This window comes from Lissotriton vulgaris, chromosome 11 (assembly GCF_964263255.1).
Source record: "Lissotriton vulgaris chromosome 11, aLisVul1.2, whole genome shotgun sequence".
Taxonomy (NCBI): Eukaryota; Metazoa; Chordata; class Amphibia; order Caudata; family Salamandridae; genus Lissotriton; species Lissotriton vulgaris.
In genome coordinates this window covers 667,525,675-667,543,735 of record NC_141699.1, presented here as the reverse complement: position 1 = coordinate 667,543,735, position 18,061 = coordinate 667,525,675, and the positions used below count along the sequence as shown (strand labels likewise).

At 43.5% G+C, this 18,061-nt stretch overlaps 1 protein-coding gene across 1 annotated transcript in view; it reads left to right on the top strand.

Annotated features, from left to right (window-relative positions):
• LOC147683308 (arf-GAP domain and FG repeat-containing protein 1-like) overlaps positions 1 to 9,227 on the top strand; it is a 234,859-nt gene extending 225,632 nt beyond the window's left edge. Inside the window, exons 5-6 of the mRNA XM_086942518.1 lie at positions 1,337 to 1,505; positions 9,094 to 9,227. Of these exons, the coding sequence (XP_086798644.1) occupies positions 1,337 to 1,505; positions 9,094 to 9,227 (303 nt within the window). The remainder of the gene's footprint in view (positions 1 to 1,336; positions 1,506 to 9,093) is intronic.
• The last annotated feature ends 8,834 nt before the right edge of the window (positions 9,228 to 18,061 follow it).

Sequence of the window (18,061 nt, the reverse complement as noted above, 5' to 3'; positions counted from 1 at the left end):
AATCTGGTACGAATTTTAAAAATTGCATGCAGGCGGTCTCCTCTTGGATGGTTGAGAACTACCTTAAACTTAATGGGGAAAAAAACGAGTGGACTATTGTAATGCCCTCTATTTGGGCACTAACACGAGCCTGGTACGTCCTCTGCACCTGGTGCAGAACACAGCAGCAAGGCTGGTGATGGATCTTCCAAAACACCACTCAGTCTCTGCCTCCCTGAGCAAGCTGCATTGGCTTCCTTTAAATTGAAGAATTCAGTTTAAAGCACTATGACTTACCATCAAGGCTTTTTATGGCCTAGGCCCGGATTCTATTAAAAGGCATTTCCGGGGCTATGTCCCTGCCAAGCAGCTTAGGTTAGCTAGTAAAAATCTGTTGGTAGTTCCAAGGTTTAAGAAGACTAGATGGGGAGGTAGTGCATTTTCCATTGCCGCTGCTAAGCTATGGAACTCCCTCCCTGGTGATCTCTCTGGACAAATGTCTCACTCTTTTCCGCAAGGCTCTTAAGACCTGGCTCTTTACAGAGACGTCAGTTTGAGCTCTTCTTTTCTCTCTGCATGACAGTCCCTCCTGCAGCACCTTGACACCCTGGGCTAAGTTAGCGCTTTAGAAATCTAATATTCATTCATTCATAAAACTGCACTTGGAGAATCATTCTGTGTAGTACTTGTCTCTTACCAAATGAGTTGCCTGTCTGACTGGCTATAAAGTAATTTCCTTAAATGAAAAACCATAAGCATATACTGCCTTAATCATGGGCTTTAAATAGAACATGAACAAGGTATAATCACTACATAACTTGTCTATACCAGTGTAGCAAATACATTTGAAGAATTAGAACTCCTTAAAATATAACTATTTTAAATAATTGTCTGAGGAAAATATGTTTTGAAACTTGTAGCAAGTCTGTTAGTCTAATAATATTTTCCAGAATTCAGTTGCAGGGATATCAGCTTAGAATGGGCAGCTGAGAGCACTTAGTCTGCACTTGTCTTGACCTAGTTTCTTGACCTACTCACTAGAAATGGAATCTGACCATGAAGGCAGACAATGTCTTAGTAGAGGACGCAGCACACCTTCCTGAGTAAAATCCTTTGCAATTGATTGAGCCATTGTGTGGAGATTTTTGAGCTGGCTTTATAATATCCTTAATCTTACATGATTGAATAAACTGGTAGGCAGCATTCAGTACGATATTTTGATTAATACAATTGCAGTTGTTTGGTATGCTTAATTTCATTTTTTAAATAAATGATCATTTTCCGGTTGCGATTTACTGAAGTGCCATGTTGGAAATTTTATTTCTACCTTGTTAACTAATTTGCATATTGCATTTAGTCTCCTGTGGCTAGCCGTTCTCAAGGACAACCGCAAACCCAGCACGAAAAGAAACAGTTCGATCTCCTTAGCGACCTTGGCGCAGACATCTTTGCAGCACCAGCGCCTGCTTCTCATTCAACCGTTTCAACAAATTTTGCTAACTTTGCACATTTCAACAGTCACCCTGGTATGTATTTTTTTCAGATGAGGAATCGCATTTTAGTATCCCGAATGTCTTTCCAGAATGTCAGTTTAGTTTGTGTTGTGATGTATTTACTGGCTGGTAATTTCACTGTTTTCAGAGCAGGGTATTTTGCTTTATAATGATTGCTCACATAAAGGCGGCTACGGGTGAACATAGTGTTAATAAGGAAATGTTACAAGTAAGTAACTAGATTTAAAAATATATTTTTCTGATCAATCTTGGTTTGTTGATCAATATTTTACCTCTATATTAGAGCAAAAACATAACACTGTATACTTATTTGTTTGGTACAACACTCAGAGAATCTTAAAATCACAGCTGACTCAACTGATGAAGAATGGCAAGGAAGTGTTTCCTTCAGTGGAGGGGCTTGGATCTATCTAGAGATAATACATTTTCTTAATTGTAAAAATCACCAGTGTTGTGTCTGATGTGGACAATGGCCATGCATCTATTCCTTGACCTCGGTCTCTCTCATAGTAATGTGGTCATGTTAGGCTGTGAGGGACAAACCAAGCACTTCCCTTTTGATGGTAGAGGGCTACTGACCTTACCAGTGGTGGGGGCAGTGTACCCGTTTTTAGTTTCATAGTGATGAGGGTTTATAGGCCTTTTTACCTGTACCATGCAAGTGGTGCCTATTGGCCCACTCGTGTAAGTTCTTTGACTGTGTACTTAACTCAACCCTGGCCTGTATGGATTGTGTGTAGTGCCAGGCATCACATGATACTTGCGGGTGCATGCTGTGATGTTGTCCCCTCTGTATGTACATAACTTATTTGTGTGCCTATGTGTGGGACATAACATGGAGGCCTGCGGTTCCATATTAGAAACTCAGGGCATTGAGAGGTTAGGAGAAGTCTGCACTACAACCTCAGACAGGAGATGTGCATTTTTGACATACCTGAGAGCTCGTTTGGGAGCACACATTTAATCATTAGGAGCAGAGCATTCTCTGTTCACATCAAAGGTCTCTTCAATTCCAGGATGAGTTACTGGTCATTGGAGCATTGACTCCTTTCAGGGAGATGGTGAGACTGATAATGTTGAAAGTGTGAACCAAACCATCTGCACAGAGAGCAAGGCCTGGCCTTTGTAAGTTTGTGAGGTATTTTTAAGTGGAGTCTGTCAGCCAGATGTGATCCCACGTTACTCCCTTGGTCTGTGTTGTGGACAAGTCAAAATTGGAGCCACTCCTACTGTGGCAGGTTTTCCCTTTGACAAATGGCATTGGAGAGGAGAGAGCACTTCAGAGGAGCTGAAACCCTCCGTCCGAATTTCAAAGGAACGAATACTAAATCACATTTATGTCTGGAGTTGGACTATGAGGTCGGGAGTATTTGACCTACATGTTAAACAGCATTGTTCAACAAAAGAAATCAGATCGCCAAGACTTCTAGCTGCTGGAACCGGGACCAGGGAAGCAGGTATGCCAAACTGCCTGCAGGTTGAGAGGCCATTACACAGAAGGTCAAGACCTCTTTACCAGAGCCTACTGCCAGTCAGCCAAGTCCAGTGGACCGTGTGAGGAATAAGAGAGCTTCTCGAGGGGGGCAAGGCCCAGTGGTGATCCTGACGTGTGGATTTTTGTGAGTAAAGTGTGATATTTTTTGTCTGGACAGCAGCAAGAGTTCAGGCTACCATCCAGGTCTTGAAAAAGTCTTTGACCTCTGTATCATGAGGCCGGGAGCCACTGTGAAATGTGGACTGTCACCCGTGTGAGCATCAAAGTTGGCAACCCTCGTGTGACCTGGCAGTGGGGCCACCACCCATGTAGGATTAGCAACATCCATATCATTAGGAAGGGGGCTTCTGAAGACAAGACCGCCGCCTGTGTGCCGGATATCAGCAACCCCTCCCCCAGTGTCGCCAGGTGTGGTGGAGCCAGAGTGAGTTATGGGGCTTGCCTTGGTTCATCATGCTAAGAAAGGCAGGAGAAAGACTTGCCAATTGCCGCAGGGGCTGGGAGAGAACGTCTGACACAGACATGTGCCATCGGAGGACTGAAGAGGTTAACACATCTTTGGGGAAAGAAAGTAAAAGGTTGTGATCCCTCTGAGCAGGTGACCAGAGTTCTTGAAGGAGCACCCCAGTCCTTTCAGGATTGCTTGCTGCCATCTGTTTTGGTAAAGATGTTCGAGGCTGTCAGTCCTGCTAGTGACTTTCAAGATCGTAGCACATAAGATTGTGAGCACAGTGATCATGGGGCCAGTGTCTGGGCATGCCCTTACCACTTAGGGTGGTACATCTAACACAAAGGTGATTCCACTGGAACCAAGCTATACCTGGCTAATGAGCCATTATCAGGGCGATTCAGGCCCTATATTGGTTGTTTGAGTTCAGTGAGGACCTGGCAGATTGGGCTGCACTATTCCCATGAGGAACAGGCTTGAGAATGACTTGCATATGGCTGCTTCCAAACGGAGGTATCATGCTGAACAAAACAACAATGGTTTGTGATGCTACACCGAGCGATTGCCAGTGGTTAGACAAATCGCAAGTATTCCTTCCATCGCCTTTTGTGTGTTTGATGTACTGTGCACCAAAAAGACATGAAATATATGTCTTGGATAATAACGTTCTCAACAGTAAAAATTGTGCTAAAAGTGAATCATATTTAGGCTTTTTGTAATTTATAGAAATGCCCATGCCCCTCATGCTGGCCATTTCTACCCCATTAGATGATATCAGATTTCCATTTAAATCAGACAGCTCATATGTCTTGTGTTCGTTGTTAATTCTACAGCTCGAGTAAAATAGTCATAGCATACCAACTATGTTAAGCAGATACAAAACTATTATTTTGAGGAAAAGAAATGTAGATATTTTAGAACATCTTTGGTCTTGGACCACTGGGGCACATGGGCATCTCTATTTTGGCCAGCCATACATAGATGGACATTTTTATTGAATATGCTTCTGTTATCACATTGCAATTACACAGCTTTGTGGTTTGGGAAATTAAGCAACTTCCGCTGTGGTATTGAACATGGCCATGAGATTTTATACTCCTACAAAAATATAAACTTCCCGAAATTACTGCATTGACTGTTCTATCTAAGTAGATTCTTTGTTTGGGCAGAATACCTTAGATACAGTTTACTACGTTTTCCCCTCTTGGGTGTATGACGTTTACTCTGTTTTCAGTGGTGTTGGGTTTTAGTGAAGATCCTTTAATGGAGAAGGTAAATGTTTTTGCCCATAATTTTGCTTCTTATTCCTGGGCATTTTGACAGATTTTTCAATCTCCCCACCCTGACCTACGTAATCTAGGATGCTTCTTGTGGTTCTTCAAGTAGAAGAAATGAGATGTAAGGTACTATTTGATCAGGGATGGAGGCTATAACTGGGCAGTGCCTAATTCTTTCTCCAGTCTCTATATATGGTTTGCTTTACAAAATATTTCCTTTATATGTGTAATTTTTTAAAAATTTAGTTTTAGGCCTTATTTTTCAATGATCTGGGATCATATGGAAACCAAAGGGACATTCTAATGGTCCTCGTTACTGAATATACTCCATGATGAAGAATAACAATTCAAAACGAGAAGATTTACCTTACAGCGCAAAGACTGAGTTATCACGCTTCTTGTAAGGGATTGCAGAAATAAATAGCAGTTTAAAAACAAGTTTCCCCTTCTTGAGATGACACCTACAAAGAGCGGCCCTAAAAATATCAGTCATGAGTGAATATTGTTTTTTTTTTTTTTTTTTTTTCCTTTTCATTGTCTTTCGTAGAAGCGTTGTTCTTTAGGATGATAACCACAATACTAAATGTTCCTTGATTTAGCCTGTCGAGGTTGAAAATGAATGACATTACATTAATCAGACCCCCCAGGATATTGCGGCATAGATTTGCAAATTTAGCGGCAAAAAAATGGAAATTTAGCGGCACAAAAATGGAAATTTAGCGGCATTATTGCGGCACTTTATTTTACTTGTAATCATTCATTTTCAGCCTGAAATCAATATAAACTGATTTAACAGGGAATTCCACTGTGAAACTGGGATGTTTAAAGTGTCTGCGGTTCTACAGAAGCACAACTCCAATCTGCACCTCGTGAGAGGGGGCCCTATTTCTCCCTAGGGTGTTCTAGCACCCATGTATGCATCCCTGCTGGGGTACCGCTGCCTCCTGGACACGTCCATTTTAAAAAACAGTCATTTCCATCACCCTTTTTAACATTGAAAATATATTGATAATACAAATATGACCCATACAGGAAGTCTTGCTTTGCTGCTAGAGCGCTTTACTAGAAAGTAATGTATTGAATTAAGTGTGACAATTTAAGTGACACTTTGTGAGTGGACAAAGGCAAGGAAATCCATTTAAAACTTTCCTCCTATCTGAAACCCAATGGTCTAAAAGGGCCTTAAAATATCCCCAACGCTGCTGCAGGGTACACAACTGCCAAGGCTTCAGGTTGCTATGTGTGACATTTTCATAAATTAAGTGTAAATATGAGTGACGCTCAACGATTGAGTGACCGTTTCACCTGAACGAAATCAAGCAATGAAGTCTAGGGAAACATATAAATATCAGAAATGCCCCCATTTGAGCAATTAGAAACTCTATGAATATCTTGAAACTGCAGCAAAGTACCAGAAATGGAAGGACATTAGCCTAGTTCCTTTGTAACCTGATTGAAAGACCTGTTAAGTACTCGGGTGCGGCTGCATTAGACATCGCCAACCTGCGAAACTGTGTCAGCCTGCACTGACACAAACGACAGGGGGGGGGGGGGGGGATCTTAAGCCCGGTGAGCCCAATGGGTGTTGCACTCCTGTCTTAAATCCACCTCCTGTCTGGTACTCCACTACCAGACACTTCTTGCTCTATTATCTCACTCTGGCAGGTCCCTGCTTTCTCCTTTTATGGCGGGGTTGCCATCTTTCTAATCGTCTCGCTTCCCGATCTGTGTGTTTTCCCCTTGATTTGGTGTCCCCCCCCCCTCCCCAGCTCAAATTAAACAATGTCCTGCTCTCGGAATGATTGGCTTGCCATCCTAGCATTTTCTCGGTGGGTTGCGCCCTGAGTGAGGAAGAGAGTGGACTGCAACAATCCAACCAGGCCCCACGTCATCCATCTAGTCACAGCCATCTGCATTGACGGGTTCATTTGAACCTTTTCACCAGGACTTATATTTGGTTTTCACTTTGGTCGTGGACAAGAGCAGCAGTAATGCGATAATATTCCTGCTTTATATTTTGACTGCCCCCGTACTCGAAAGATCACAGATTCAGGTTCCCTGAACTTGGAAAAGGTTAACGCAGCAGGTAAACAGACGCTGCACACGAGCCTCAAACACAGGGTTTGGTGACGGGGAGATAAACTTTAGCGCTTGGGAAATGATGTAAGCCGTGACCTTTGCCCTTACAGTACTCGCCTGCCAGAAGGTAGGAAGGGGTGCGGCCTCGCCAGCAGGCTCAGAGTTTGTTATTGGCCTCAGGCGTCATGATGAGAGTAAAAGTCCTGTTCCAGGATCGAGGCGCCAGTAGCTGCATTTGCACATCACAGGCTAAAGGATTGGATCTTGTCAAGTGGGATATAGCAGGTATTCGGTGGCTGGACGGCGGCAGTTGTGACATGCGCGAACAGCCTATAAAAGGGTAATGTTTGATTTGATTACACTTTTTTTATAATTATTGCGGCAATAATTGTAAATATCGCGGCAATCGCGCTAGTCAGCCGATTTCGCGATTTTTTTTGCGAATCGTGAAATCGCTAAAAACTGGAGGGTCTGATTAATGTAATAGCCTTACATTACCTTAATGTAATAGCCTGTTAGAACTGAGATTTCTGGTTGGCAGAGTTATGTACCTTGTCCAAGCCGGAACCAACCCTCTAGTCAGGGTAAGCTAGATAAACACTAAAAGATAACCTATGCTCACACTGTGGTAGCTTGGCACAGAGTAACCAGGCTTATCGAAAGAGGCACTGCTTAAAGTATTGGAGTCACTCTGGGTTCAAGTGAGATGTGTCCAGTCCTTGTCCTTAGCAGGGCAGAGATCAGCAGGGCAGTACTGAAAGCAGTTCTTCTTCTAGAGCAGCAGTCAAGCAGAGTAGCACAGAAGTATTTACTCCTGGCAGAGTTCTTCACATGTTCAGTAGTGTACTATCTTGGTAGGGTCAGAGTCCCTTACTTACACCCAGTTGTGCCTTTGAAGTGGGGGTGACTTCAAAGCAGTACCTTAAAATACACAGGCCCACCTTGCTTCCCAGCCATGGCTCCAGACTATCAGTTGGGGGTAGTAATCAGCCCTTTGTGTGGAAAACAGGGTACTGCTTATTCAGGTGTGTCAGGAAGAGTTATCAGAATACAGAATACAGATGAGTTATCTGTCCCACCTACCCTTCCTGTATTTGTGACTGGATAGAAGGAATGCACAAATTGCAGCTGTCACCCATCCCAGCTGTGTATTGGATATAGCCTGCAAGGCACACAGAGCAATAAGAGCAGGAAAATGACAATTTCTAAAATATTAATGGTACATTCAACTTTAACAGAATTTATCGTTACCATTTCAAAGATATGAAACATGATGTAGCCACTCCTTTCTAATCAGGATTTACATCTTAAAAGTGTATTTGGGAATTTCCAGTGCTACCCTATAAGGGGAGTAGGCCTCTCAGTGGTGTAGAACTAATTTAGGTATTTGTCACTACCAAGACATTTTGAAACTTGAAAGTACATGTTCTACCTTTTACATACAGAGCACCCTGCCCTTAGGGCTATCTAGGGCCTGCCTTAGGGGTGACTTATGTGTAATAAAAAGGGGAGTTTAGTGCTTGGCAAGTGGCTTTAAATGTCAGGTTGAAGTGGCAGTAAACTGGCCTGAGACCGGCTTGAAAGGCTACTTATATGGGTGGTGCAATCAGTGCTGCATGCCCTCTAGTAGCATTTAGGTTACAGGCCCTGGGTTTATGATATACCACTTTACAATGGGCTTACAAATAAACTAAATATGTAAAATGGATATACAAAAATGTCACCATGTTTAGGGGAGAAGCACGTGCACTTTAGCACTGGTCAGCAGTGGCACAGGGCTCAGTCATATGGTCAACACAAAATACAGCAAAAAGAGGAGGTAAGCAGGCAAAAGGTTATCAGGAAGACCACCCTAAGGATGACAGGTCTAACATAGTCCCTCTTAAGTTTTGTAGATGAATTGTCATGAACACTGATTTGCTCCTTCGCTCTCTGCTCTGACTTGGTCATATCTATGTCAGGGATTATGGTCACTGATGTACAAATGTAGTAATATTGTAGTGACCTCATGATAAGCATTTCCATAAAATGCTATTACAAATTCATCTTTCCTACATCAGAACATGAAAAGGATGATAACGCCTGGGAAAGCTAAAACTTATAACTACTGGACTTGTAAGTCGCCAACCTACTATATCATTTTGTTTTGAATCTCTAAACATTTAAATCCTTTCATTTTAGCAATTACTGTTATTAGATAACCATTGTAAGCTGTTGTTGTTCATTGTTGAAATTCATCTTTTTTGTTTGCATTTGTTTTTTTAAGTCCATTAACTTTTATTGTTCCTTTATGATTTACAGCTGAAAATTCTGCAAATGCAGATTTTGCAAACTTTGAAGCATTCGGACAGTCTAGTGGTTCGAGTAATTTTGGAGGTTTCCCCACAGCGAGTCAGTCTACTTTTCAGCCCCCAAATACAGGTAGAATTGCTTGAGTGTTTTTAACCTTAATGAGCAAAAATTAGTTCATTTTAATTATTCCTATAAATTTAATACTATCAATTGATTACTGGTAAAATCCAAAATGTAAAGCTCTGGGGAAACCTTAAAGGAGTCCTCTCCAATCCAATTTGTTTTTGGCAGACTGTTTCCCTTAACAGGACTCATTAAATACTTTATTCATAAGTATGTTTCAAATTTGCCTTTAGCTCACCTCTAGGTAATTTCAAAAGTATTTTTTGAAAAATCTGAGGAACTAACCATTGTCTGAAAAATTGTTCACGGAGTACTTTTATTCCTTAGTTTTTTTTTTTACTGTTTTTGCTGTTGTCATATTTTTTCTTTTAATTTACAAGTTTCATTTATTCAGTGTTCATAATCATGCTAGAATATTCTTCTATGGAGAGACTAATTATTAGTAGCGTATTGCAGTTGTTCTGCCTTTTGCTAAATTTTTTTGGGGAGCTGAGCCAGATGATGCACTGCCTAGTACTAGTAATGCTTCCAGTAGGTGCTCCTCACTAAAATAAAGTGAATTTTTATGTTCATGCTTTTGGAGATTTGTTGAAAAGTTATACATTTCATAACATTTCACTTCTAAATGCTTTGGTTTAATTGTGCCATGTTGCCAGCTCTGATACTACTGCCCATATCCCACACATGAAAATGAAAGTTCTAAGTAGCATTCATCTGGACTGTCTTGTTTTGTTTATGAAGAACCCTTATCTCCTTGATCTTCTGTCATGGGAGAATTATGTCACAGCTTTGTCCGGAAATGGAAAAATTGGGGACGCAAATTACACTTGATATTCTAGTGCAAAACCTGAATCAAGCTGTTCTTAGGTTTAGCCTGCAGCCACATATATTGCCCTGTAACAGTTTTTGACGAGTTTTTAGCGCTTTCATCTCTGCGGACCATATTTAAGTGCATGTTTGTCTGTGATGTCTGTTCCATGGCATCACTATCTAGCTGTATATATATATGTGTATATTTGTATATATGTATAAGTATATATCTTTGAACACCTGTTGCACAAATCCCAAAAAGAGGCGCCGGGATACAGCCCCAAGTTCCCAGTGCAAATTATTTTTTTCTCGGCACATGCACCATGACGCCTTTCGGCCTGAAAGGCCTTGATACAGTTTTTATTTTAGTCAATGCAAACTAACGTATATAGACTTATATTTTTATTGCCAAAGAAAATATCAGGTTTCATTTGTAATCATCATGCATATTTAAAGGGCTAGGAAATTTTAAGTTATCAGGAAATACTGTTGCTCATGCCAGGAAACTTCTCCAAAGCTGCATGGGAACTTGCCCATCATTGGTCAGTAAAGTACAACTCACCATCAAAAATAATTTGTTTTCTCCTCTATCCCATACACTTGTCTTAAATGACACACACATTCATAAACAATTCATCTTAGGGCAGCGTCTAAAGTGAAAATCTGTTTTATTGCCATGTTGACAGTGTGATATGTGACAACCAGATCCTTTTCTTCTCTTTTAGTTTCTTAACCATTTCTTTTATCACTGAACTGGACTATCTAACTCTAAAATCCCTGCAGTATGACCTCTTGAGTTTTCCTTCTTATTAATTTCATGGAGCAGTCCAGGAGACTTTAAACACTTCAAATTAGGATTATCCAATATGCTCCACTGGGACACATTTTGCAGGGTTTTCAAGCTGTGCCAACGACATACATTTAAATATAATTAATATACATTGAAATCATTTATATAGTTTATGATTATCCTGAAACTCATCTACCTTTGTGAGCCACACTGCAGAATCCTAGTTTAAATTGAGGGGATTCTGTCTTATCAGCAAAGACATAATCCTGCAAGACAGACTGAGCAAGAAGATAACAGTACAGTCTCTATCATAATCTGGAGTTTGCATTTCTTTAATTAACACTCTTTTAATTGCGAATACAACTTAAAAAAACATGTTTTTCAGACATCCTTTTTTTACCTGTTCTAATGAATAAGGATTTACTAGAGGGGCTAAACGAGCAGTATCCCCCTATAAGGGCACTCTCCTGTGGCACACAATCATATTAAAAGTTATTTTAGACGATGCACAAATTAGATCTACCTCATTTGACATGGAACATTTCTTTCTTATTTGATACAATGCCTGACTATTACTGATCCGTTTAATAAACAGATCAGTGACATTCAGGCATTGCGTTCTTATAATACCATTTACACCTTTACAGTACTGTCTTTTCTTATCTATTTAAAGTGATTTTAGCCTTTCTCTCCTTTCCAGAATCCCTAAATTCCAAAAGAAATGGCACTTTACATCTTTGATGTAAAGAGGATATTTAGGTACTATTAAGAAAGAGAACAGGGAGGGGGCGTGCCCAAGATGGCGACCTGACCAGAAATGGAAAGCTGAGGCTCTTCACCGTGGCCCTTCGCCCCTAGTTTTTCTCTGCAAACAGTCCCCTGCAGCACGCTGAAAAGGGCAGCGCTGCGTGAGGGTATCCCGTTGCATCCAGAAAAGGAGGTCTGTTGGGCCAACTACCCCTGGAAATATTCCCTGACTGACCTGGCGGCTCCGACGATCTTCAGCAACATGGCGGTGAGCGTTTGAAGATACCGCCGAGCCTGGGGAAGCTGCAACCATTTCTTCACACACCTGGAATAGAATCAGCTTGTTAAGCAGCAGGCAAGCTTCAGTCACAGACACATCAGATAAACCATGCACCGGCACTGCAAGCTCCTAGGGATACACAGAACTGTTACAACAAGCTTCTATTGTCCTCGACCATCTTTGAGTTTCCAACTGTAATGCCTCAATGCAGATAAACAAAGTGACTAGGCCGTAGGGAAAGGGAAAGAGTGCAGAGGCTGGGATGGTGGAGATGATCACACTATCACAAAAGGAAGGTTCTATGGAGTGCAGCTGTTGAGGCGATGAAACCAGAAGGCAGACTATATTACATTTGTATAATGTACACATCATTGAAAGTGAAAAGCTGTATACTCTATTTCTAAAAGGCTCACCTCCTTAATAAAAGTGTCTAGAACTTGACTCGTCACCTGCCCTACTTTACCTTAATTCGTTGGACACCGCTGCCAATTTGGATCCCAATCTGAAGGTCACTTTACTGTACATCAACCAATATCCCTGGAGACATATTGGGGCTGAGTCACAAACACATTTGTGAGTACAGGTAGTACTACAGAAGAACATTTTGATGCGCTTTTACATGAATTAGTGCATCGTCCCCAAAAGTCCAACTTCATATCGGTAAACATGAAAAAAGGGTACAGTCCTTTCTTATTTAACTAAATGAGTAAGACTAGTACTTGAATATTCACATTTAAGATGTTTTGTGGCCAATTCCCAAAGGCATTGAAGAGTATCTAAAAGAATATTATAGGAGTACCAAGTCTACCCACACCAAAATGCCCTTGATAATAGTTTTGCATCCAGCTCTGGAGGCAACCTCTAACATGCTTTGTCCTGTTCAGGAATGGTCCTTAGAAGGCCTACTTGGAGTATTGCATCAATTGGCTGCAGGCAGGTGAATAGATAAGTGGTGTACGACCGGATGGTCAATGGTGCATCGATGGTGATGTTACAATGGATGATGAAGAGATTATGAATGGTTGATGGATGAGTTAATGGTGGGTGTCTGGTGAACAGTGAAATAATGGATGGACGGAAGGTGAAGGGATCTTTAATGGTAAATTTTGAACAAGTGGGAAAAGCATAAATTAGACAGAGGCAGCTCCAGGCCAAAGATAACACTGTGGCGCAGGAGAATGAGAGTAACTTGAAACAGGGGCAACAGGGACCAGAGGAGCAAAGGACCATGCAACAACTGCTAGACAGCTGTATTCCAACAAGCATTGGCGTAGCCAATAGGTCTCACTTTTGGGACTTTATAAGTATTTAGTTATGCAGCACAATATCCTTGGTGCAAAAACATCAACTGTTGCATGGCTAAACACTTAGAAGGTCCCAAAGGCGAGACCTATTGGCTATGCCAATGCTTGTTAGAATACTGGGAGGGGGCCAGTTACAGTTTGAAAGCCTGAAGAATGAGGGTCAAATGCCCAGGACACCACACACCTTGTCAGATCACAAGGGAATATATATATATATATAATTAAACACATATCGTTTTTTCATCTAGGTCAGTGTCCTTATCGTTCTTGTGCAGTCAATGGGCAATATGGACCCTGGAGGGTATCAATATTCCAGGAGGCAGGCAGAATGAATCCAGTCGTTTTTGCGGCGAAAGACTATTTTAACCCTTCACCATCAAGCTCATTTGTCAGATAAAGTGTCAGGAGCAGTCATCGTGTGGGATAGAGCTTGTCTGTAAAGAGCGCTTAGCAAAGCGTGGAAACCCTCTAGATGTTGGTGGATTGATTTGTGCTCATCTTCCTAACTCCGATTTTTTAGTCCATGCCCTGTCCGTAAAAGGAGTGGATAGAGCTCCCACAGTGACACTGGTGAAACAAAAGATTGTTATAGCATATAAAACAAACAACAAATTCCTCAAAACCAGGCCCTACTGTGAGAGCCCAGGGAGCCCTTATCTGAGGCTGTTGAAACAGCGAAGAAAGCGGTAGCATGACAGTAGGAAGAGGAATGTGAAGGGCAACCTCTATTCTGATTGATTGACTTTTGTTTATCTGTTCACAAGGAAAGGAGGTTTTGGGGTGTTAATTTGGCTGCTTGAGAAATAAAGTGAAGAAAATATTGCATGATCCTTGCCTCCATGACTTTAGGGTAAGCTAATCCAAGCAATAAGCATGATCGCTATTCCCTGCCAATCCAGTTTCTACTCCAGTCAGGAACAACAGTTAGGTGTGCCCTGTCCTGATTTGAAAAAACTAACACAGAATAGCAATCAATGCAGAAACCATGATTGAATTCAGCCCATCTTAAAGGCTTATCATTTACATTGGTATTTAGTATTGCACTCCTAACAGCTTCTTTTGAACGTGGACAACTCAGTTGAATATATTAGCACTCATATAGTGTTTTTGCACATTATGCCCAAATCGTAGTTTGCAGTTTTAACTGCATCAGGTATTAATTCTAACGGGCATCTTGCCCTAAATTTGTAGCGAATTGCGTATGCTTGCTATGCATAAATTAACCTACCACAGCAAGCGGACACTGTTATTATAGAAAACAACCATTTGTAAAAATTGAGACTGTTAACAAACTCTATTGTAAACAGTAGAGATGAATAACTGTGGGACAAGGTGGGAACATTAATGCCACAGTATTTAAGCCCATTTTACTAAGTAAACAAAAAGCAAGTTGAGAGCTGAATTGGAAAAGTGGAAGTGGGAAAATCTTGTCTGACAATATACGAAGTGGCATTTAAAGTGAAAGAAAAAACTACGAATACAGTCAACGGATGGACGTATAGAAATATGTTTATTTTTTCTCTGTGCCTTTATCACTACGGATATATGTCTTTCCTTACTCTTTTCATGGTCTCGTACCTTCTAAAGAAATAACTAGGAGTATCCTGCATTTGCGGATGTTAATAAACCAGAAGTTCCCTAGCGCCTCTCCAAGCGAACATATGGGGTTATCTACCGTCACCCATCTACCACAACCTTTAGGTCCAAGTTAACTACATCATGGAAAACTAATTTTAGTACCCCTTTAGACAGTGCATTGTTTACAATTCAATGGGCTTTCACCCCACCCAAGTATACCATTAGTTTTCTACTCTCATTTGCTGTCTTTCAATTGTTTGCTCCAGTAGGCTTCCCTCCCTTCTTGTGTAAGCTCTTCCATGGAGTATGGACCAAGTACATGTGTTCTTCCTAGTCTTTGTTCTTCGTCATCTTTTTGCAGTGCACTATTTTTTAACAGATTAGAAGTGTTTCAGTATAATTCCTGGACGTGCAATGTGCTTTCCTATTTTTAACTTGACCATAGAGCTTCTTAGTTATGTTGCTTTGACTCTATCCACCATCTCTATTGATGCTGAAGTTACTTAACTGTACTGCTCTATACCACTCTTAAGCTACTCTACAATACCCCAGTCTACAACACTATACACCAATCAGTGCCACTTCTCTCTACTCCGTGCCACTTCTCTCAGTGCTATGCCTCTCCACTCAGCCACTCCACAGCACTCTATGCCACTCCACAGCACTCTACGTCACTCCACTCTCCATCAATCCATGCTACTCTACGCCACTCCCTTCATTGCCACTCTACACCACCATATGCCACTCCACTCTATGAATTCTACTCTCACTTTTCAGCACTCTAACCCACTCTGTCCAATGCCACTCCACTCTACACCACTCTATTCTGTGCCACTCTTTGCTGCTCCACACTACACCTCAGAATACAGTGCCATTCCACTCTACTCTGTGATGCGCCCTTCAGAGCCACTCTACTCTGCTCTGGGCCACTCTGCTCCACGTCCCCTTCACTCTAGCCATCCCCACTCTAGCCATCCCCACTCTAGCCATCCCCACTCTAGGCCACTCTGTTCCACGTCACCTTCACTCTAGCCATCCCCACTCTAGCCATCCCCACTCTAGGCCACTCTGCTCCACGTCACCTTCACTCTAGCCATCCCCACTCTAGCCATCCCCACTCTAGCCATCCCCACTCTAGCCATCCCCACTCTATGCCAGAGCACGCCACTCCATTCCACACAGTGCCACTCCAATCTTTGCCACTCCACTCTCTGCGCCATTCCACTCTCTGCTTTGCGCCTTTCCAGTCTCTGCCCTACTCTGCACCACTTTACTCTCTGCCACTCTACTCTGCGGCATTCCTCTCTCTGCCACGCTAATCTGCGCCATTCCCCTCTCTGCCACGCTACTCTGCGTCATCACACTTTCTGCCACGCTACTCTGCGCCCCTCCACGCACTACTCTGCACTCTCTGCTCTACTCTGCACCCTCTACTCTCTGCTCTGCACCCTCTACTCTCTGCTCTACTCTGCACCTTCTACTCTCTGCTCTACTCTGCACCCTCTACTCTCTGCACCACTCCACTCTCTGTGCTACTCTGCACCACTCCACTCTCTGCGCTACTCTGCACCACTCCACTCTCTGCGCTACTCTGCACCACTCTACTCTCTGCGCTACTCTGCACCACTCTACTCTCTGCGCTACTCTGCACCACTCCACTCTCTGCGCTACTCTGCACCACTTCACCCTCTGCACTATTCTGCACCACTCCACTTTCTGCACTATTCTGCTCCACTCTCTTTGCTGCTCTGCTCCACTCTCTGCACCACTTCACTCTGCGGTACTCTGCACCACTTCACTCTCTGCGCTACTCTGCACCACTCTGCGCTACTCTGCGCTACTCTGCACCACTGCGCACCACTCCACTCTCTGCGCTACTCTGCTCCACTCTGCGCTACTCTGCACCACTGCGCACCACCACACTCTCTGCGCTACTCTGCTCCACTCTGAGCTACTCTGCTCCGCTCCACTTTCTGCGTTACTCTGCACCACTCCACTCTGCACCACTCTGCCCTACTCTGCACCACTCCACTCTGCGCTACTCTGCACCACACCACTCTGCGCAACTCTGCACCACTCCACTCTGCTCAACTCTGCACCACTCCACTCTGCGCAACTCTGCACCACCCCAATCTGCGCAACTCTGCACCACCCCAATCTGCGAAACTCTGCACCACCCCACTCTGCGCTACTCTGCACCACCACACTCTGCGCTACTCTGCACCACCCCACTCTCTGCGCTACTCTCCACCACTCCACTCTCTGCGCCACTCTCCACCACTCCGCTCTCTGCGCTACTCTGCACCACTCCGCTCTCTGCGCTACTCTGCACCACTCCACTCTCTGCGCTACTCTGCACCACTCCGCTCTCTGCACTACTCTGCACCACTCCGCTCTTTGCGCTACTCTGCACCACTCCACTCTCTGTGCTACTCTGCTTCACTCTCTGCGCTACTCTGCACTACTTCACTCTCTGCTCTACTCCACTCTCTGCGCAACTCTGCACCACTCCACGCTACTCTGCACCACTCCACTCTATGCACCACTCCACTCTCTGCTATACTCTGCACCACTCCACGTGCTACTCTGCATCACTCCACTCTCTGCGCTACTCTCTGTGCCTCTGCAACACTACACTCTCTGCGCTACTCTGCACCACTACACTCTCTGCACTACTCTGCACCTATCCACTCTCTGCGCTACTCTGCGCCACTCCACTCTCTGCGCTACTCTGCACCACTACACTCTCTGCACTACTCTGCACCTATCCACTCTCTGCGCTACTCTGCACCACTCCACTCTCTGCGCTACTCTGCACCACTCCACTCTCTGCACTACTCTGCACCACTCTACTCTCTGCGCTACTCTGCACCACTCTACTCTCTGCGCTACTCTGCACCACTCCACTCTCTGCGCTACTCTGCACCACTCCACCCTCTGCACTATTCTGCACCACTCCACTTTCTGCACTATTCTGCTCCACTCTCTTTGCTGCTCTGCTCCACTCTCTGCTCTACTCTGCACCACTTCACTCTGCGGTACTCTGCACCACTTCACTCTCTGCGCTACTCTGCACCACTCTGCGCTACTCTGCGCTACTCTGCGCTACTCTGCGCTACTCTGCACCACTCCACTCTCTGCGCTACTCTGCTCCACTCTGCGCTACTCTGCTCCACTCTGCGCTACTCTGCACCACTGCGCACCACTCCACTCTCTGCGCTACTCTGCTCCACTCTGAGCTACTCTGCTCCACTCTGAGCTACTCTGCTCCGCTCCACTTTCTGCGTTACTCTGCACCACTCCACTCTGCACCACTCTGCCCTACTCTGCACCACTCCACACTCT